The 22509-nt window shown below is 46.6% G+C and overlaps 1 protein-coding gene across 9 annotated transcripts in view; it reads right to left on the bottom strand.

The window, feature by feature from the left end:
* Positions 1-22509, bottom strand: part of foxp2 (forkhead box P2) — a 146965-nt gene that overhangs the window by 25385 nt on the left and 99071 nt on the right. For 6 of the 9 annotated variants that reach the window (XM_035426164.1, XM_035426169.1, XM_035426171.1 and 3 more), the window contains 5 exons: positions 13861-13998; positions 11400-11489; positions 8152-8308; positions 6195-6417; positions 4373-4477 (listed from right to left, as the gene is read on the bottom strand). In XM_035426164.1, the coding sequence (XP_035282055.1) occupies positions 4373-4477; positions 6195-6417; positions 8152-8308; positions 11400-11489; positions 13861-13998 (713 nt within the window). The remainder of the gene's footprint in view (positions 1-4372; positions 4478-6194; positions 6418-8151; positions 8309-11399; positions 11490-13860; positions 13999-22509) is intronic. The other 3 variants (XM_035426168.1, XM_035426170.1, XM_035426167.1) reach the window with 2 other exon arrangements.

The following is a 22509-nucleotide window of genomic DNA, read 5'->3' as shown; positions in this document are numbered from 1 at the left end:
ATTATAATTGTTAGTATTATTATTATTATTATTATTATTATTGAAATGTATTATTATAAACCTAAAAGATATGGAACCAGTCAGTCTATTACCATTATCCTTTTAATCTATCTATGCTTAAAAAAGTAAATGTATCATGCAAACGCACAGGTGTGTTCTGGCCAGAACACTTCATAGAAATTAATCAATTAACCCATGCATATAATTAAATGTATATGAAGGTCATACATTATTCATGTAAGTTTTGAACTGTCCCACACACAAGCACACATCCACTAGCATGCAGACACATGCACAGACACACATGAATACACGCACACACACACACACACACACACAGACACACGCATGGACATCCACGCACACACGCATGCACACACACACACACACACACATACAGTGCAAACACACTCCAGCTGATCTTCAGCTGGTCATGGTGTGGCTGCTCACGGCTCTCGGAGCATCGCATGCCTTTTCCTTCGTGGCGATTCAGACCAGACTACGAAAGTTAGCCTGCCGCGCTCCACGCGCACGGGACAGCTCTCCGGCTAGGTGGATCTCCTGTCAAGCCCACTGCTCCGTCACAAAAAAAAAACGTTTTAAAAACCGCGCGTTCCAGTGTGCAGAACAATCCCGGCGTGCCGTCCTGGCATCACAAAAACGCTTTAAAAACCATCGGCTCCAGACACATCCGAACAACAAGCCCGACTTCTACAGCGGGACGCCTGACACGTCTCCAGAAACATGAAAGAGCTCCTCCTGACACTAACCAAGGTAGGAGCACACAGGCCCCCTTTGAGCCGCGGATCACACTCCGCTTGATAGAGCCTGTCTCCTTCAGATTACTGTACACAGATCAGCCTTCATGTGATAGTGTCTCTCTCCTTCAGATTACTGTACACAGATCAGCCTTTATGTGATAGTGTCTCTCCCCTTCAGAGTACGCCACAGGATTACACTTTACTCACACGGCTGACTTCTATGGCCACAGTTCTGTTATTCACCCCCATATTATCGCTTTAAAAAAAAAGGGGGAGGGGGGGTATTGCTTTGTCACATTGCTGGGTTTTAACAGTTCAATCATGTCTGCTGACAGACGGGGCTGTTTTCTTGCGTTCTTTGAGTCAAAATTATTTTGTCAAAAAGAGGGGCTGCAGTTGTGATACACCCAGCTTGTGACTTTTTGATCTTACAGCAGTGGCACAACCCTACAACATCAATTTTAAAACTGAAATTTGGGAAAATAAACACTAAAAAGGTCTTCCAAAAAAGGAGGAAAAAATGAATAGAAATTCTATTATGAAAAAACCAATACACTCGAAACATATACCCGACTGCATTCACTTTGACTATCAACAATACTACCTGACATATTAGCAATCTTGGAACCATGACAAGAGCATATGATTCATTTTTTTGCCTTTGGTAAAGACAGAGTGCCTAACATCTGTGTTGACCCTTGTCTCAAACACTCAAAAATTCTAAAAGCCCAAGCAACATTCCATTACGATCATATTCCACAACTCCCAGTGTCAACAAATATCCCCAAGCAGCATAATCGGTCGGGGAAAAAAAATCACCTTGAACCAATCTCGGCCTATTTACACTCCCTCGTTCCACTTGCAGAATTCGACCTGAGGCGTCGCCATGAAATATTCAACAAACACCCGGCCACGGTCCCAGACAGGGCTCCAGGAAACGGGAGATTTCGGAAGGCGAGGGCGAGGGCGAGGAGGCTCGGACGCGGGGAGAGAGGCCTAATCTTCTCCCATAATGCCGAGGCACAGACAGAGCCCCGGCTCAAGCTGCAAGACAAACGTCTCCTCTGAGGACTGCACGCGCACCGAGGAGCTTACTGACCCTCTTATCAGCCAGCCGGCGGCTTGACCCCACAGCGCCGGACTTCACTTCGTCTTCCCAGTTCTACCGGTCAGCGTTCACGTCTGTGCTCTGGTTAAACGCGCTATTGACCCTGTTTAGCCACCGGGGTGTATTTTAACCGTTCCGCGAGTCATCAACAGCCAGGCCGCGTTCGCATTTTTTTACTCGAGCAAATGAGAGCGCTAACCTGTCACGTCCACTGAGATGGACCTGGCAGAGTTTGACAAGTCACTGAAAACCAGTCAGGGTTCACACTCCTTAGAATGTTTTCATCGATGAGCGTTCACATGTGTGTTCCGGAACACTTGCAGTCAGCCAGCTTAGCGGTGGTGAGTGTCTTCACACTTTACACACCAGGCCTCTTGCGATGCTAAATTGCCTTAATGCTGCCTTTATTATGACCGAGCCTTTGTCTTGGAGGGGTACATTTGCGTGCAGATGTGCTTTCTTCACTGAAAGCAAAAGCTTTTTGCACTGTCTAAAGATCCATGTCACACCCCCTTGCTCTGAGTAATGTGTGTAGAGACACATAGCCCCCCCCCCCCCCCCTTAAAAAAAAATAGATAACACGAATTTGATTTAAAAAAGCACTGCTCAGCGTGTGGTAATATTTTCATCATCAATTCTTCTTCATGTTTAGCACGTCTTAACAGTGAGAGCAGTACATGGAAACAACAGTAGAGCCCGATAGAAGTGACATCACCATAGAAGAAGAGTGCACCATAGAAGAAGACTGAGTGCAGTGTATATGACCTCTGTAACTGGGAAACTAAAGACTCCAGTTACTTCTTGTTGTGAAAACACCTGGAACGAGCGCTAAGACCGTAACCCAGGAAAAGGCCGGAGTTGTGGCTACGCCTATTGGCAATCGTGTAGATACAGCCTCAACGAAGTTATTATTTTATAAATACGCGCCTGCTCGACATCTCCTACAGACCAACATGTCAGAGGGTCATTGTTCCAGCAAGACAAACTGACATGGAATCAAAAATATTTAGGAGAAATAATTATTTGCATCTGTGCGATTTTCTACAGGACTGTGACATGTTTGAAAACGTGCACAGCCAACATATAGCAAACAATTTATTTATTACATTCTTTTCACAAGAAATTGTCAACCGATTAGAATTCACCAGTATATTTTGACCAGATACTACGTACCACATGTAACCTGTCAAGAACTCTGAAACTCAATATTAGAGGTGAAGTACACCTGGCTGACTGGCAATACTGTGTTTCTGTAATTCAAAAAAAGGATAATACAAACCATTTCTAGGAAAAAAAAAATCAATTCAAAAATGGAAAAACTATCAAAATGTCCACGATTCTTATGTATATTTACACAGACATTTACACCCATAAAGCATTGCAAATGAATTAACCGAGGCTTGATTACAAATCAAATTAAAATATTCAAATGAATTATTTGCCTTTTACCAATGCGCACATCCTCCACGGAGTAAAAACACGATAACCTGTAATCTGCAGCTCGGCAAAGACCACTTCTTTGATGTCCCCGCCAACCGCTCCGGCAACAAAGCAGACCAATTAGAAGGGAGCTAATTAAGTAAATTGTTGTGGGATCACGTAGGGTTCTGTCAGTCTGCCGCGCCGCTCCATGACAACGCCGAACACGGCCATTGTGCGGCTGCCATTTACACCGGGCGCCATTAGCTTTCCGCATTCTCCCAGACCCAGCAACGTTCTCCTGCTGCTCGGGAGATAGTCCGCACGCCCAGGGTAAAACTGACAGCTCTTCGGGGGTCTCGTGGAGCAGCCCTGTCCGTCTTTCAAGTCAAAAAGAAAAAAAATTAAAAAGAAAAAAAAAAAAGGCAGTTCGCAGTTCGAAACTGTGAGTGTTATCGGCGCGCGGATTATCGTCACGTGAGCGACGCGTTTCGTCTTTAATCGACATCTGGCAAAATAATGTGCTTCGGCAGAATTATTCTGCGGCATTTTGAGTGCGAACGCCCTACGTATTTAACCCATTCAAGTGCAATACTCGTTCCTGGAGAGCACCATTAAACTCTCCTTAATTAAAATACTCTTTGCATTTTAATTAGCGGCGCGCAGCAAATTATCCAAAAGTTAATCGTCTGACCTGAAAGCGGAAATCAGATGTGACACCTGTGCAAACTGCACAGTGTCTTAAATGAGAATCTCTCAGCAAAAATGTTTTTGTTTTGAAAGGCTTTGGTAATCGTCACTGTTTTTATGTCAAACACCGTACGCGTGCTCAGTCACTAACGAGCAGATAGCCACCTTCACGTGCATGACGTATGCACACGGCCGCTTGGCGGCTACAAGCTAGCGCCGTTTCAGATGAGCCCCCTGCCCCTCCTTCCCTGTTAGTGGTCAGCAATCATGAAAGGCGCTATATCTACAAGCAATCCGTCATCATCAGCAGCATCATCATCATCATCGCCATCAACCCCTCGTTGCCTCGGGATGACGGACAGGTGTAGGAGCACACATCGCCATGGCGACCTACTTCAAAAACTGGCCGAAGTCGTCACAGATGCTTTCGCAGCCGGGCCATTTGCAGACTCCGTGACCGTAGAGGGCGTGCGAGGCACTCTGTTCCTCATGTAAAGAGCTGCGAGAGAGTGAGAGAGAGAGAGAGAGAAATAGTCAGAGAGAGAGAGAGAGAGTCAGAGAGAGAGAGAGAGAGAGAGAGACATCAGGTCTGTGTCTGTACAGGCCACTGGTGCCAGTCAGGTTATTTGCAGTGTTTCAGGAGTCAATCCTGCCTACAGCAGTAAGAAACAAAATAAAAATCATTCCATTGAGTGGAGGGGCTGCACAGACTGGGTGATGTTCCAATTAGGACACAAACTGAGCCAAAATGACTGACAATGAAGTTTTGGGGGAGGGTAGGCCCCCTCACCTTTGGCTCGGAGTCTGATTACTGAATTACCGGTCCTGACGTTTCGCCGCCTCCATCGCGCTGCTGAACCACAATGAACTTGCAAGCCCTGTGAACTTCGACATTTTTGCTTTGTTTTTTTTTTTTACTTCCTGAAACATTTATTAAGCCTCAGGTAAACAGTAAAAAAATTGCCTGTGAAAAGCAAAAGAAAAGGTAAAAACAAAACAAGAAAAAAAAAAAAAAACCATTCAGATTTAATGCCCTCTCGCAGTTCACGTTTTTAAAAAGTACACACGTTCTCAGCAGAAACGGGACGGGAAACTTCTGACCCCGCGCAGACGGAAGATCCTATTAAAGCAGACAGTTAACCTTTCAGCCGGGACTGGCTGTCGGCGCGCGGCGCTCGCGGTCGCGAGCCGAGAGCTCACTCACTGTTTTATGGCGGGGATTCTCCCTCTTCATTGATCTGCGCCACAGTGCATTGTGGGAGGGAGGCGAGAGTCTCCAGCTCGATCATTACCGGCGGCTGCAGAGAGCACCTAGGGGACGCTTAAGGATACGGAGGGCTTCCTTCACTTTAAACTCCGGTTTTTTTTGGATTTGGGGGGGGGGGGGCGGGGGCTGTCGTCTGATTGGGAGCGTTTATCATTAGCGCACGTAGCTCCTTGCTCTGGTTCGTTCTTTTCTTAAACCCTCGTTCCTGTCGCGAATAGCGCTCTCCTTTAAATCAATTACAGAAACACCCCCGCCTACAGTACACGGAGGCCTGCACCTCTTCTACATGCTTATTCCGCTGCGGAAGAAAAAGCCTTAAATAATGCATAAGGGGAAGAGACAGACGTAAGGCGAAGACACTTTTACACAGGCAGCTCTGTATATAAAAGGTCCATCTCCCGGATAAACATTATAAAAGCCGCCCTGGCATCATGTATTCTGTTTATATGACAAACAGCGCAGCAAAGTAATTTCAGAGGAAGGGGGGGAAAAAAAGCCCTAAATTGTTAATGCGGCGAGGTAACCTCGGCGTGCTTCGCCCCCCGCGCGAGGCGCCCGTCTCCCTCCCGCCTTTGATTTCGCGCGAAAGCGCGCCGCTAAACGGGGCCGCCGCCGCGGAGGGAAGCGCGGCGCGTCTGAACACCGCTTCAGACAGCTAATCAACCGCTGAACAAACAAACAAATAGAACCTCCCGCGTCGTCCCGGAAGCTAAACAAAAAACACGCCGTGTTCTACTAAAGATGAGGAGGAACCCTTTGCCTCATGCGGGGTTTTGAACGCTTTTTACGAAGCGGGCGGTTTGTGTGCCGAGCGCGTGGGAGGTAAAACGTGAAACTAAATGCAGCTACGATACATGACACTACGCTAGGTGACGCTAAGCTACATGTCGCTAAGCTACATGACGCTAGGTGACGCTAAGCTACATGACGCTAGGTGACGCTAAGCTACCTTTCTCTTCTGGCGTTGAGCACGGACGACTGCCCGTTGGCCATGGAATGGTGGGTAATCGGCGGCGATGCTTTGGAAATGGTAGAGGAGGTAGTAGAGGAAGTGTTGGTGGTGGTGAGGTCGAGGCCGCTGTGTTTGATGCCCCCGTCGTCCATGTTGTGCGACCCGGTCACCTCCTTCCAGAGCTGCTGCAGTTCTGCAGGACTCAGGCCTGCTGTGAAGCCATTAAACAGTAAAAACACAAAAGCCGTATGTTTATATACAGTACTAACACAAAGCGCTTTAGCAGAATTAATACAATAAAGAAAGACATGAAACCAGGAATGCATAAACTGACACAATGAATAAACATGCAGACACACACAAACACACATAAACGCACGCACACGCACGCACCCAACCGTAACTGCCAAATATAAGAGATCATGAAATTTCAATTTTCACAATGATCACTGTGCCATTTCCGATTTATGTAAATGATACAATGTCAAACTTACGATGTTTGACACTTAATTTGCACCTACGAACTTTCTATTAATTCTCCAAATGAAAACACTTGCAAATACGGGAAAACATCTATAATTCAGCCCCTAAGAGACTCGCGCCACCCCCTTACCCAGAGGAAACCAGGCAGAGAAATGTGTGCGAGAGCGGTCTGTGCTCTTTATTTTTTTCGGCCTGAGCGCGTCTGCCAGCCTGTTTCCTCTCAGCCGGGCGGCCATCTTTGCTCAACCATGGCCTGAGGAACAAGGCGCCGCTGACAGACACAACTCAGCCGCCTTGTTTTTCTCATTTCAGTGGCTACGGCTGAAATGCCCTGTATCACCCGTGTTGAGTACCGCCGGCTACCTGAGCAGAACTGCAGACACCTCTTCGCCGTTTCAGTCCCGCTACAAGTCTGTTATTCTGCCAATGCTAGTGCCAAACTGCCACCATTCAAGTTTTATACATACAGATCAGACCTGGGTCAAATACCTATTCGTTTTGGATTCAAATACTTTTCTACGCTTTACTGATCTTGTCAGGTGTACCGGAACCAATGAAATACTCTCAAACCCCGCCTTCATATTGGCAAGCTCAATTACACCAGGCAAGATCAACAGAGCACAGAAAAGTACAAGTAAAGAAAAGTAAAGTGAAACCAAAACAAATACGTATTTGACCCAGGGCTGACACAGATAGGTGCCGTGTGTCTGTGCACAAACCCATCCCGCCCCCTTCCACATGATTTAAGATGGAGTTTCTGTTGTCAAAACCTGGAGAAACATGACACTGTGGCACAGGATGAGATCAAAGCGATTCCTCACTTGTTACGTCATGTCCATAAAAGGACTCCTGCCATGGAAACGGTTTTAAGCGGTTAAAAAATGGCACCCGGGATACTGCTGGAGGCTAGAGCTGCGACAGAACTGCCACTCCCCAGCGACCTTCAGAAGTCTTCTCTGCCTTCTGTGTGAGCTTAATTAACCGCCTCCATTGTTTGTCTGTCTGTCTGCCTGCCTGTCCGTCTGTCTGTCAGTCGTAAGTAAATGCAGACGAGGCCGAGGTGTTTACGTTTCCACCTCTCCACAGGAGAGGCAAAAGCAATGTTTTTCTCACTTGCTCCTTCTCCCTCCCTCCCGCTCTCTCTCTCTCATTAGCACAAGGCAGTAAACAAAATAAAAACAACAACAACAGCGGCAGCAACAGCAGTGTGGAGGGGGGGGGGGCAGCAAGGGGTAGGGAAGAGGAGAGAGAGAAAGGCCACGAAGGAGAGGAGAAAACAGTATGGAAGGGGAGGGAGAGAACAGGGCAGAAGGAGAGAGGGAAAGAGCAGAAAGGAGGGAAAGAGGGAAGGAAGAGAGAAGAAGAGAGGCCAGGGGCAGGGATGGCCGCGGACAGCAGCAGAGTGTCGCTGGGTCAGGTGTGTGAAGGGGCGGGGCCGGGGAGTGGGGCCGGGGCCGGTGCAGGGGCCTACCTTGTGGCAGCGGCTGGCTGGGGAGCGAGGCCTGGCCGGGGGGCAGGGAGATGAGGCCCTGCCGCTGCAGGCTGAGCAGGTGCTGCTGCTGCTGGAGCTGCTGCATCTGGAGGAGCTGCTGCTGGAACACGAGCTGCTGGGCGGCCAACTGCTGCTGCTGAGAGAGACAGAGAGAGAGAGAGAGAGAGAGAGAGAGAGAGAGAGAGAGAGAGGGGTAGAGAGAGAGGGAGAGAGAGACAGAGAGAGAGAGAGAGGGGTAGAGAGAGAGGGAGAGAGAGGTAGAGAGTGAGAGAGAGAGAGGGAAAGAGAGAGAGGCAGAAGGAGAGAGAGAGAGAGAGAGAGAGAGGTACCGAGACAGAGAGGGAGAGAGAGAGATAGTGAGTGAGAAAGAGAGACAGGGTGTAAATTGCACGGGAATGAACAAGGTTGCGCGTGCCGATGGCGTGACCTTACACCTTCTACTTCCTCTGCTTTTTCTGGATCCTCTTCCTCCTCCAGTCTGGCACACTCCTCCTCGCCCTCTCCTGCACTGCACGCTGTACTCTTCAGCCACAGTGCACAAATTATCCCCCGCTTCAGTCACGAGACCTTACATCATCTTCCTCACCTCCTTCTTCTTCTCCTCCTCCTCTTCTCCTCAATCAGGCACACCCTCTCTCTCTCTCTCTCTCTCTCTCGCTCTCCTTCTCCTGATACTCTTCTCTTGACTGCCTCAGAGACTGTGTACTGTACGATATTTAACCAGGGAGCCTCCCCCCTCCTCACTCTCCCTCTCTCTCTCTCTCTCTCTCTCTCTCTGCTTATTGCTTTTAATTGTCTTGCATTTATAATTGTCTGTTGCAGCTTACGCCGCCGAGGGGACTTAGCGATCAGCAGATGCGGGATTCAGAGACGCCTCCCTCTCTCTCGCTGCTTTTTGTTTATCCCTGGGCTAGACTGCGTCACGCGATCGCTGAGAGAAAAACAACAGCAACGGCGACGACAACAACAACAACAACCACCGCCGCGGCGACGGCGGCAGCAGAAGGCAGCAGCAGCAACAACAACAACAACAACAACAACAACAACAACAACAACAACAACGACGACGACGACAACAACAGCGACGGAGGTGTACGAAATCACAGCGGCTGCTTTTCAGGGGCTTACCTGCCAACTAACGGTTACCAACGAAAACAAAAGTGGATGGGCAAAAAAAAAAACCGAACAACAACAAGAAAAAAAAACTGAAAAAAAAAACAAGCATCACCGACACAGCCGAAGTGGCGACGGATCAAACGGGGGTAGCGACGGTCGCTAACGACGCGGGAGCGGCTCGCACCGCGCAGAGGGCTGATCAGACACAACGCCGGGCTCATTATATCCGACTCACAGCCATCCGCGGACGTACCGCCGGAGCCGGTCCCCGTTCAGAGTGTAAACCGTTTCATTACTGCTCTCGTTTTTTTTCTTTTTTTTTGGGGGGAGAATCTTCTCGGTTTTTTTACGCGACTGGATAAGTCTGGCCCTCGGTGGGCCGGGGACGCGGCGGCGGTCTCTAGTGATCTATTAGTAAACTGGGATGTAGCCTCCGCGGCGCTGACGCCGGCCTGTTAGCGCTGCCCGCTCTCCAGTCGGAATACATTACAAACCGCCGCGAATTCGTCCGAGGCGAAGAAGCGCCCCATTACAAAGCCAAAGAGAAGACCAACTTTCCAGTTTTTTTTTTGGCGAGGAATTACAAGACGAACCCCCGAGTTCTCAAGACTCGAGAGGATACGGAGCAGGCAGTCACACATCGGGGGAGGACACGGCAGCGCGGAAGACCTTTTCCCTTTTTTAGGGTGGGGGGGTTGGGTTTGGGGGGGGGGGGGCGGTTCGAGGCGGGAAAAACCTGCGATGCGCTCACTGGAAAACAGACTGCATAATGGAGTAAGTCATGTGGATTGCCCGTCGTCTCTCGAGAAATAAGGGAGCAATTTCTATTCTCTGTTTGATGGCCGCCCCCCCCTCTGAAATTCTATTCACAAATCCAAACACTAGGCGAGGCCTCCGGGGGGGGGCTGGGGGCCAGCTTCCTGTAGGGCCCACCGCATAATGGATCGCTTGAAGAGGACGTCCGCCGATCAGCTCTACGCTCTTCCTCAGAGCTCGCTCCTTTTTTTTTTTTTTTTTGGTTGTTTAGGTTTCGTTTTGCGCTCCACGCCGCGCCGTTCTTTTGACGGACGGGTTGGGGGGGGCTGGGCGGATGGGGGTGGGGAGTGCGTGTGTGCGTTGTGGGGGGGGGGGGGATCAGCACGTCAGCTTGATTTACGAGCCGCGTCTGGGATCTAACTTTCCCCGGCGTGGTCGGAACCAAACCCCACGTCGGCGTTTCATTAATCGGGGGAGGACCCATGTGACTCCAGGGCGCCGCCTCTGGTAGCATTAGGCTAAATCTGCATGCTCTCTGACCGCTGTGGGCCGGGTGAGGTGTTAGCGAAGGTAGGCTAGCAGCACTGTTTCGCCTGCCACAAGATAATCAGAAAGCGGGACATCTATGGCCTGTGCTCAGAACAGGCTCTTTCGTTAGCCCCACATTAACTACATTAGCACATACACATTAGCTACATACTGTAGGCCTATAACACAGGGAATGCCTGTAACCTCCCGGATGCTACCGTTAGCTTTCGCTAAACACATCCGAAAGAACAAATAAAGCACAAAACAGCCGATGGTCAGAGGAACGCGTATTTCAACCTTTCCATTCCACACCTTTTTCCTCTTCTTTCACTCCCTAACCCAAACGAAACAAACGGAAATCTGCTTCTTCCACGACCGTAAGCAAAGTGGCGGGAATACCGTGCCAGTTTAGTGCCATTAGCCGAACGCTAGGAGACAGTAACGATAGACTGCGACAGTCCTTCACAAATTCTTCACAGGGACACCACAGTCATCACCTCCCCATCCAAACTTCTGGCCTCGTTGCTCCAAGCCTTATCATATCATAACATTTCCAACATATATAAATTATATGCAAAACACTAACGATGCAAACTCAGCAGTTTCTAATCCACAGTGGGTGTTTTACGCACCCTCGTAGGCCGCGATATGAAATGTGCTTTACACGTGACGGAAATATGCTCTGTGGCTCAAGTTCTGCACTCTGCTGCAATATTTCATATTTTGTTCTCTCTGTCCTTCTTTACCCTCCACATCACTCACTCTCGGTCCCATGTTTTTACTTTACTTCACTGAAGACGGGCGAGGGGGGGGGGGGGGAAACGTACCTCTTTAGCCTGCTTGCCCGGGTGCTGCTGCTGCAAAAGCTGAAGATGTAGCTGCTCCTGCTGCTTCTTATAAAACTCCTGCAGATGTTGCTGGAATTTAAACCAAAAAAAAAAGGGAAAGGAAAAGGGAAAAAAAAAAATGGACACAAGAAGGGAAAAATAACACGCGGTGAGAAATCTCTGTTACATTCATTTCGTTTCCACCGTCTGTAAACAGCGCCGTCAAATACCGCTCTCTCCGCGGCGCGCGGACCGCTGCTCGGCCCGCCGCTCGGCCCGGCCCCGGAGCCCTGCAGGACGCCTCGCGCAGGGCCCGCGGTGCCCCCGGCTCATTACTCTCCTCTGCGGTGTGTGTTTAAGACATATGAACCGTGTGAATCCGCCGCGGTATCGCCGGCTATTCCCCGAAGTAGCAAATCAAAACAGATCACGTGCCGCGCATAGCGCCGGGGTGAGGTCACGGGGCTCTGAGAAGCAAAACAAGGCTGTCCGTTTCTGACTTCGGCTTTAATTAATCTGCCAGTCCGTCGCGCGCCACATCAGATTTCCGTCCAACGGGCCATCGAGATCCCCTTTCGGTGAATATTTACCTCCGGCTAAGAGACGGCTTTCTTTAATTTGCCAATATTGCTATTTTCTCTTAAAAAATAAACACAAACAAAACAAGAATAATTGAAATTTGCGACCGAGCTACGGGCATATTTTCAGAGCTGAACCACAGAGTCGATCGCTGCATCGCTCTTGCAAAACGTTCGACGGCGTATGTGCAAATGTATAAACATTCAATGAGTTCCACACCCATAAATAATCTTCTTTTTCTGTGTGACACACACTGCAGCTCTTTCTCCATTAGTTCTCCATATGGAGTTTAAATGGTCTCGCACATTATTGGACGAGGGGCAATTAATCACGTTAATAATATATTTTTGTCAAAACTGGCGATAGGCCCTGCAATGTTAAAGGGAATGTAGAACACTCAAAGGAGCGGGCTCATCATTCTGCATTAATGCGTTTAACATGCATAGCATCCACTTACTGCACTTAATGTTCTGAAGACAAAAGCCCAACTGTAGACAGTGTATGGTAAATAAACCTTTTGTTTTTTATGACGGTCTGTAAATGAGGTTAGCTACTTTTCAGGGGGAATTCAAGGTTAAAATAAATAAATAACGCAGGTTTTTATATTAAGAACTTTGAATGTAGAACCAGATCCATTCAAGAATGCACATTAAATGCATCGCAATGTTAATAACTTGTTTTATTTCCTCAGTGCTTCATTCAATTTCACTTTCATTTCACACACACACACACACACACACTCAGGTACACCTCCGTGTTAATAGCCTGCTCCTCCAAACAGTGAATCATGAGACTGCATCTCAATATATAAAGTATAAAGACATGGGTAAGAGGTTTAGTTGTTGTTTGGCCAGACATAACAATGGGTAAGACGTGTGGTCTATGGGACTTTGAGCACGGTATGATTGTTGGTATCAGAAGTGGTGGCCAAAGCATCTCAGAAACAGCTGCCCTCCAGGGATTTTCAGAGACTGGTGTGATAAACAGAAACACATCCAGCAGTTCTCTGGGCAAAAACACCTTGTAAATGAGAGCGGTCAGAGGATAATGGGCAGACTTGTTCAAGCTAACAGAAAGGCCACAAGTGCTCAAATAACAGCTGTTTACAACAGTGGTGTGCAGAAAGGCATCTCTGAATGCACATGCGCAACACGTCGAACCATGAATCCATGGGTCCATTCTGTCTTGTGTCAACGACGAAGGGTGATGGTGGTGGTGTAACGTTTTCTTGGCACACATTAGGCCCCCTAAAACCAACTGAGCATCATTTCAATGCCTCAGCATGTCTAAGCATTGCTGCTGACCATGTGCATCCTTTCATGACCACAGTCTATCCTTCTTCAAATGCATACTTCCAGCACAATAATGGACCAGGTCACAACAAGCACGCATCATCTCAAGCTGGTTCCACGAACATGGCAGTGACTTCAGTTTAATCCAATGGCCAATGCACAGCGGCCAGAACTCAATCCAACAAAGCACCTTTGGGATGAGGTGGAATGGGAGGGTCGCAGCATGTATGCGCGGCTGAAAGATAGGCAGGAACTGCCCAAAATCCCTAAGGAATGTTTTTAGCACCTTGTTGAAACCATGTAGTAAAGAATTTAGCCTGTTCTGGAGGCAAAAGGATTCTACCTGTTATTAGACAGGTGTACCTTATGAAGTGCCCAAATAAGTAGTGGTATGAAGTTTATATTGTTAAGTCTGTTGTTAGGAAACTTTTCACCATGCTTTGGAAACAGTTGTATTTGTCATACAAATAAAGCTCCAGTTAAAATGAACTGAAAATGAGCTGAATATTTCTGGCCTCCTGATAGGTCAGGTCTCTGATTGGCAGTTGAGAGGTTAAGTGATATGCAGATGAGGGGGGGGCGGGGCCTACCTGCTGCAGCATGACGGCCTGCTGCTGCTGAAGCAGGGCCTGCAGCTGCTGAGGGGACAGAACCTGCTGCTGGAGGATGTGCTGCATCTGCTGGGGGGTGATGACCTGCGGACTCATCATGGCCACAGACACGGGCACCTGGGGGGGGGGGGGGGGGCGGCAGGGAGAGAGAGGGAGAGAGTTACAGAACTGAGAAACTCAACACCTACAGGGGAGGGGGGGCGGTAACCTGGGGCTGTGAGCTAGAGCATTACAACACTGATAAACCAATACGCTGACGCCAGATACACCTGTAACACACAGAAAGAGAGGGAGAGGGAGAGAGAGGGACAGAGGGAGGGAGGGAGAGAGACAGAGAGAGAAAGACAGCATACCAACTGCAGCTAAGCTTGTCTGTCACAGCCACCCCCCACACACCCGAGACAGCCCTACAAGCCTCTACACCGGCCTGGAGGAAAGGAGGGAGAGAGGAGGGAGAAAGAGGGAGATCTGCAGCCAGCAGACGGTGCTTCCTGACAGCCTTGAAACTGACGTTCCACGCATTTCACCTCCTCTTCCATCAGCTCAGCAAAAGCAGAAAGTGTGTTACTTTCTCCCTTCTCCCTCTTTACAGGACCCCTCAAACTCCCTCTGGCACCCCTGCCTGTGATCTAAGTGTGTCGTCGCAAAGTAATTTAGCTTCTTCACTGGACTTGCTCAAAAGAACAAGAAGTCCAGGTGTTGAAACCCCAGGTAAACGCAATAAAAAAATTTTAAAAGCCATTGTGTTAGGCTGATTTCTGAAACACTTCTGCAGACTGTTGAAATCTGCATTAGTAGCACTTATTAGTGTAAGTGTTCTTTTGAAACTGTGTGACCGCTCGCTTGGTTAAGTGCAAGAAATGTTAAGTGCTAAATCAAATCTTATAGACATAAAGTACTTTCATCATCAACAGAGTAAATTTGGTCCCTACTGGATGTGAAAAAAAAAGAAACTCTCAGAGTTGATTTAAAGCTGAATTTGGCAGTGCAGTTCGCAACATTTCACACATCTGAATTTTTCATCATCCCACTATACTTGTTACCACATTAAACTCACAAAAGCTAAAGAAGTTGCATATATTACTCTAAATAGCATGCTGAACATAGTTCTCATTTATTTACACATTGTGTTTCTTGTAGTAGTGAAACCGTAGGTTTTGGAAACAGTAGAAAGGGGGCATAAAAATAGGTTCCCCCCACAATAAATGCACAATTCTGAAGCACACCTTTTGAGATAATCAAGATTCTGTAAAATTATTTACTATCATTTGTACAGTGGTGGGTTTTCGAATATGTATTCCTATGAAAATAAACGACACTCATAAATAATACATCAATAATCCAGTGGCAGGTTATGGCATGATTAAAAAAAAAAGTCAGAATGACACACTTTAAGAAACTCCAGGAAGGGAGAGAACCAGATGTGTTGAATTACTGTTTATAGAGGGGAGTACGCAGGTAAGAGTCTACGCTAGACACAAGGTTTATTTTTTCCTTTTCCGTGAATCAGCCAGAGGCGAAATGCAGACCCTCTCCAACAAGTCGTTTAAAAAATTCATATCATTTTCGGATGCAAAAAAAATAATAATCAAAATACAAGCTGTCAAACGGTAGGGGAACAACGCTGCCACAATAACACTAAGAAAAATATTGTTCTGTGTGGAGGCTTGTGTGGATCAATAAAAGCAGCTATGCAACTTTGATGGCATTTTCCCTTTGAGTCCCTGTGCATACTAAGTGCGAAACATACATGATAACATTTGTATTACCTCCTACAAATACTTCACTCACTGTTAAAACCCGAATTGGAAACAAACTCAGAAAATGTATTTTCCAGAGAGAAGGAGTCTGCAACTGTAGAACTAAATGACAAAAAATAAAGCTCCTGAGTTTTTCTATGATTAAACACTTGAGAATATTAATTTGAACTCATTATAACAGTTTAACAGACATGCTAGGAGCAAAGTGAATGCATTGTGCTATTGTGCCAATACTGTCATAAGCCTTTTAGTCAAACTACCAGTAATGCTTGTATTAATGTACTCATATTTAATCTCAGGAAAACATGAAGCATGTACATATTTCTTTTGTCACATAAAAGGCACTGGCTTTCAAAAAAAAATTTTTTGAGCAAACTGCACCCACAAAACATTTCTCAAAATGCGCACATGCCATGCCATGTTGACTTAAGAGGTCAATTATAAGCCGACTGAAACTGTCTTTCAGACATTTTCTATTTGCTCGTGCTTTCAAAATAAACCATTCGTCTCTCTCAGATTCCTCTGTTTGTTTATGACATCATCCCTAATAGGGATTTCCACGTTTTAAAGAGGCCAGCAAGACACTGCTAGACACGGCTAATCAAGCCGCTTGGATTATTTCACACACATCCTCCCCTTCTTATGCCCTGACACGTCCTTGTTTTTCTTTGCTCCCCAAACTTAAGTTCCCCTCCTCTTTGATTAGCCGAAACACTTCCACGGTCACTACACATTTTTCATTTTAGAAGTCATTATGCATTAGCGGTCTTGATCGCCTAGCTTGACTAATCCTGATGAACTGGAATCACGGCTGAAGGTCAAACTCCATCCCCGGCACGCATTCGCATTCAGCGCCAAACCTGCGCCGCTCTTCATTAGCGAGTCAGCCCAGAATGCAACGGGAGGTGGGCATCTCCCGCCCTCGTCAGGAAAGCCGCGCGAGACCGCCCTCGTGAAAAAAGCCGCTAAAGTAGCTGAAAAGAATACGACTCCGCGCGGCGTGCGATCGGACGAGACGCACTTTTAACACGTCAGTGTCGTTTTTCCTTAAAACACGACCACCAAAAACAAGGCCCTGGGACAGATTAAAGTAACAACAGGAAATGATTTGTATAAACACAGGCATATTTATATAAAGCCTACAATAAGGCCACATTCATCCAATCAGCTACGAAATACATGTTCAAAACTCTCTTTCCCATGACTCTCTGCAACAATGTAAGAATGACTGACAACGAAAGCACCGATGGTGTCTGACAACACCATCTACACTACATATTTAAAAAAAAACAGCTGCATTACATAACTGCAGGAAAATAAGAACAATATTCATTTCTGCAAACAGGAGGTCCCCCTTCTCTTGACAAAGAGGAAAACATCCAACAACAAACGTGAGAAAGGAGGGTTATTTTTTCCCCCGCTTTCGTTTAGCTTTTTAGTGGAGTGATGGATGATAATCATCTTTATTTCATTTCTCTCCCAAACAACAAAAAAGGAGGCAGGGAATAGGCTTGGCCCATTCATCCTGAGTGCCACACAATGCTAATTCCAGCATTTAACTGCATGGTTTTCTGTCTGATGTATCAGGGGTTGAGAGATGAAAGAAGATAAGTAATTGCACCCCTGGTTCTTATTCTTCACTGACAACCCATAAATTTAATTTTACACACACATTCATTTACATTTTCAAGTATATGACATGATAATTGCCAGAATATTACACCTCCATTGCAGAGGACACTGCCAGGGTCTGATTGACAGGTGTGCTGAATAGAGGGGAATGGGGGTTGAATTGCAGACCCCCCCCCCCCTCTCTCTATCTCTCTCATCCCTGTCTCTCTCTCTCCCTCCCCTCTCTATCTCTCTCTCTCTGCCTTCCTCTCTCCATCTCTCTCATCCCAGTCTCTCGCCCTCCCTCGCTCCCACATTCTCTCTCATCCCTCTCCCATCCACTCACTCACCATCCCTCTCTCTCTCTCTTTATCTCTCTGTCTGTCACCATCCCTCCCTCTCACCATCCCTCTTTCTCCACCTCTCTCTCCCTCTTGCTCTGTCTCTCTTTCCTCTCCGTATATCAACATCCATCTCCCTGCCCTTTTCACACTGGCTGTACAGTAAAATGCCACAAAACAAGTGCATCTGTTGCCCGAGGAGGATAAAGAAACGAGCGTTAACGCCAGATGCTCATCAGTGACATCATCACTCTCCAGCAGCATTAATTACAGAAGAGACTTCAGGCTTTTGAGAAGAGCCTCCTATTCTCAGTGATAATACCCAGCATTGGTATTTAAATTAGCACAGTAAAACACACCTGTGCTTGACGGCTGGGTGCTGTGGTGGCCCAATGACCAGTTATCTATTTATTTACTGTATGTGGGTGGGGTGGGGGTCAGAGGAGAGCCTATCGCTCCACCTTGCTGTTATGGCGCCAAGGTTGGAGTGTAGAACAAAGACCTTTAGATGGGACCCTGATGAGAGAACATCATCGGCCCTCTCAGAAGAACAGCTGATCGTTAGGCAGCTCTCTGTGCTTCTGGAGTCGGCAGCGAGCCCCTTCCTGACAGACAAAGGTCAAATTCCACAGAGGGTCGGGCGAGAGAGAGAGCGAGAGAGAGAGGCATAGCACAGGATCCAGACTCTAATCCACAACATTGGTATATGTTTCTTAATAATGGTTTCTTAATACACTTAAAAACTGCAGTGCAGTCTGTAAGTATTTGGACAGTGAAACAATGTCGTTTGTCGTTTTGACACCTTATATTCCAGCACATTGGATTTGAAATAAAACAATGAACATTATTTTAGGGGAGCAAAAGTAACAGGACAATTGGCCGCTCAGCTGTTTCTCTGGCCAGCTGTGTGTCTCTGCATCAATAGTTCATGCACAAGAAATCTAACAAAAGGTCCAGAGTTGATTCTTGGTGTGAAATTCGCATTCAGATTTTGTCCAAATAAGTGTCAATGCGAGGAAAGCAGGCCATCATGAGGCGGAAAAAACTGAATAAGTCCATCCGAGACACAGCCAAAACACAGGGCGCGTCAATTCAACTCAATATTATTTGTATAGTGCTTTTTACAACGGGCATTGTCACAAAGCAGCATTACAGAGATCCGGGCCTGAACTCCCCAAAAGCACGCCTAGGGCGACTGTGGCAGAGAAAGACTCCCTGGTTGGTAAGAGGAAGAAGCCTTCAGCAGAACCTGACTCAGATTATACGGGAAGCCCATCTGCTGCTGGCGGGCAGCGGTTAATTGGAAAAAGGCTCATTAAACAACACATGCATAATAATCAGAAAAAAAATTACAGTACATGTACATCAAAATCAACAGTTTGATACATCGTTAGGAAGCAAGAATGCACTGGTGAGCTCAGCTACAGGAAACGACTTGGTAGACTGCGGAACACCACTGCTGTGGATGACCGAAGAATACTTTCGATTGTGAAGAGAAATCCCATTTCAACTGATGAGCAGATAGACAATACTCTCCAGGATGTAGGCATAGAAGTTTCAAAAGACTACCATAAAGAGTAGACTACACCAGCATAACCTCAGATGGTTCATTGCAAGACAAAAACTTCTGGCATGCCACAAGAACAGAACAGCCAGGTTGGAGTTCACGGAAAAGTACATAAAAAACAACTGTAGAGTGCTGGAACAAAGTCTTACAGATGAGATGAGTATTATCCTGTACAGGCCAGGCAAAGGATCACCAGGAAATATACCCAGTGTCTGATGATATCTATGAGTCACAGACATCACCAGCAGATGTACCCTACAGATGTGCAGAAAAACGTCATAAAAAAATAAATAAACCAGCTCTGGATTTTAAGCTGTGATGTACATAGGGTGGAGTGAGTTGCCTGTCCACTCAGCAGGGAAAGCTACTTGGTGCCACACATACTGTATGGCTAAATAAAGAGAAACATAAAAGAGAGGGAAGGGGGGGGGTAATTGGTTCTGCTCCTTGGCAGAGTCTCTTCAGTGCTAATTAAGGTGTAAGACTATTTTTTTCTGGTGAACGAGATTGGAATTCCTCCACTGTCCTGTTAATTCATCTCAATCCCGGTTTCCCCCTGGGGGGGGGGGGGGTTGGGGGTGCCTGCCCGGCACAGACCTCCGCGCAGACTGCCCTCCTGACCCCTGCCGTCTCCTCCGCCCGGCGCCGCTAATTTACTCACCAATTAATGGCGGCGGTTCCAGGGTGGGCGGGGCCTCACTGCCGGGGACCTCTGCTCGGTGAGCCCCCGGAACTGTAGCCCCCCCGGGGATGAGTTTACCTAATCCAGCCGGTTTGTGTGGTACCCTCTCGCCTCTCCCCCGCCAGGCACAGACTGGCCAGATTAGGAGGTCCAGAGGTCCCGGCTGCTCCAGAACACCAGACACCAGGCAGGTAGATTACAGAAATAAACCTACTGCTACAGCTTCATCCCTTTCCCTTTGTAAAATCCCTGTATACAGAGCTGTACAGTCAACACCGAGCCTAAACAAACACACGCAAGGCTGCTCCATCACCTGCTTCTGCTGCTACTGTTCTACAGCTAAAAGTGTGCGATAATTCACCTGCTTCTACTAGTAAAGGTGTGCACCATATCACCTACTTCTACTGCTAAAATGTGTGCTAATTACCCTGCTCCCACTGCTAAAGGTGTGCGCTCCATCAGGATGAATATACCAGCCCTAAGAAAATCTAAATAAATAAACCATAAATCAGATTATCCGCTGAAACAGGCTTGTTAGTAAAACCAGACACTTTGGATCTCAAAAGAATTTGTTCACTGAACTTGTAATGCAAGAGCACAGGGGGAAGAAAAAATGCAAATAAAAAAAGGTTTTTTTAAAACGACAGCGCGAGAAGGACTGCAATTTATTTTTTCGGTTAAGAATTCTGAACTTGTTTTTCACCCCTCAACACCCCCGAGTCGTTCCCGCGCGCGGCCGCAGATGCTGTTTTCAGTGAAAGGTTTCCCCGTGTTACAGGTAATGGGGAGACCATTAGGTCAGGCTCTTCATTGCCTGACACGCAGTAAATTACAAGTGCTTCAAGCAGTTGGGTGAATTATAGTTCATCACTTGGAAAGGCTTCCCACTGCCAGGCTACCCGTATCAGATCTGCCAGTTAGGATCCAATTAACACTCTGGCCGGAGTAATCAGATTGGCTGGCGCCGGACCGGTGTAATTCCTTTATTGCTTCCATGCATCTTCTGTCTGTAGGTAAATTTGTTGCCGCAACATCAAAGCTCTGTATCACTTCTCGCCGCTCACCCCGAGGGCTGGGTTTCAGCTCCTTTTCTGCATGGCAGTGATGAACCTCTTCTGTCCCCGCAATTTACCAATCCTGTCCTGCAGGTACGGCGTTCCGGAAAAGGAGGAGAAACGCTCTTGCTTCCTGGCGGTTTCACAACGAGCGACGAACACGAGGCTACCCGAGCGGAATTTACAAGCGTTTCCTGACAAATGTCAAAAAACGGTTTCTTCGTTGGGAAATGAAAAACATTCCCTGAAAAAAACCACCCTCCCCTACACACACATACACTAAATAATTACTAAATTTTAACAAAAAATGATCAAAGAAAATGATCAAAATAAGGATAAGATGAAAGCTCTTACCTAGCCTTACGGTAATATTATTGTTGTACTGTCACATTATTGGAAGTAAGAACAAAACTATTTGCGATTTCAAATCTCCCATTGTCGTTTTTTACACATAACATGGCGTTTGTGACGAGCGCAGTTGTGTGCTTTTGAAAGAGAAGTCCTCCCAGGTGGAGCGCTCAGTATTCCTGTGACACATTTGTTTCCCATAAAACATTTAACTGGGCCTGAAACTGCAGAGGAGATTGAATCAGTACAATTTATTGCGTTTATAATAATTTCACAGCATTTCTCAACATCGGGTCCGTCCGGGAGGGAGAAAAAAAAGATTTAGCGAGGCTAAATAACAAACAACATAACAAGGATATTTAAAGTGAATGACCCATGTAAGGATAGCCTGTAGTTTATTGGTTTATAGGTAGTGGATATGAATAACATTAAAGGGGATAAATACGCGTTTCACAGTTTTATATTATCCAACGTCTTTCTCCTCTATTGTCAGGTGAAGTGACAAGGTTGAAATGAAAGTGGGTAACATTTAATTAGGGGGATAATTACATGCATCTTTTGATTTTTATTGCAAGGATACGGGTATTATTGGACACAAACACCCACAGAATATTAACTGACCAGCAGCTGTCTGGGGACTGTGTGCCTAATCCAAGCTGTAAATAAGTAAATCCTCTTATACATTTTATATTGCATCAGCAGAAAGAGGCAGCTATTATATAATACTGCGATAAATATGTATATGTTATCCAAACACACGCTTATGCCGAAGACAAATAAGCATTTATTAAAATAATACAAAATTTATGGAAAATACAAATACAAAGCAGTCGCACTTCCATAGCCGAAAAGGTGAACTGCCGGCGTTTATTTTTAATAGGACGATCCGCAACGGTTTAAAATAAAGCGCTACGGCTTATTAACTCCAAATTCAGTGTGCATGCTATTTTCCATGTTTATTAGTGAACCTGAAATGTGTTGCTAGCCAACAGTGTTTTCTTGTGGTTCTGGGGATGCTACAGCCGCACGGCACCATGGGACAGGTTCCTGTGACTAAGAGAGCAGTTTACTACACAGAATGCTCTTAATTTGCTTATTTGCATTTCTTGCTCAAATTGTGAGTCAGACATTTAATTTGTTGTTTTGATTCATGGACTTGCAGCTTGGAAAAGCAAGTATTAGCAGTCCAAGTGATTACACAATGTTGCAGTGTGCTCTGAAAACTGGGCAACAGTGGTATCAAAAAGGTTGGTAATCTAGCTCA

Source organism: Anguilla anguilla, chromosome 7, assembly GCF_013347855.1.
Source record: "Anguilla anguilla isolate fAngAng1 chromosome 7, fAngAng1.pri, whole genome shotgun sequence".
Classification (NCBI taxonomy): Eukaryota; Metazoa; Chordata; class Actinopteri; order Anguilliformes; family Anguillidae; genus Anguilla; species Anguilla anguilla.
The sequence above is the reverse complement of the archived record's forward strand: the minus strand, read 5'-3'. Positions and strand labels throughout refer to the sequence as shown.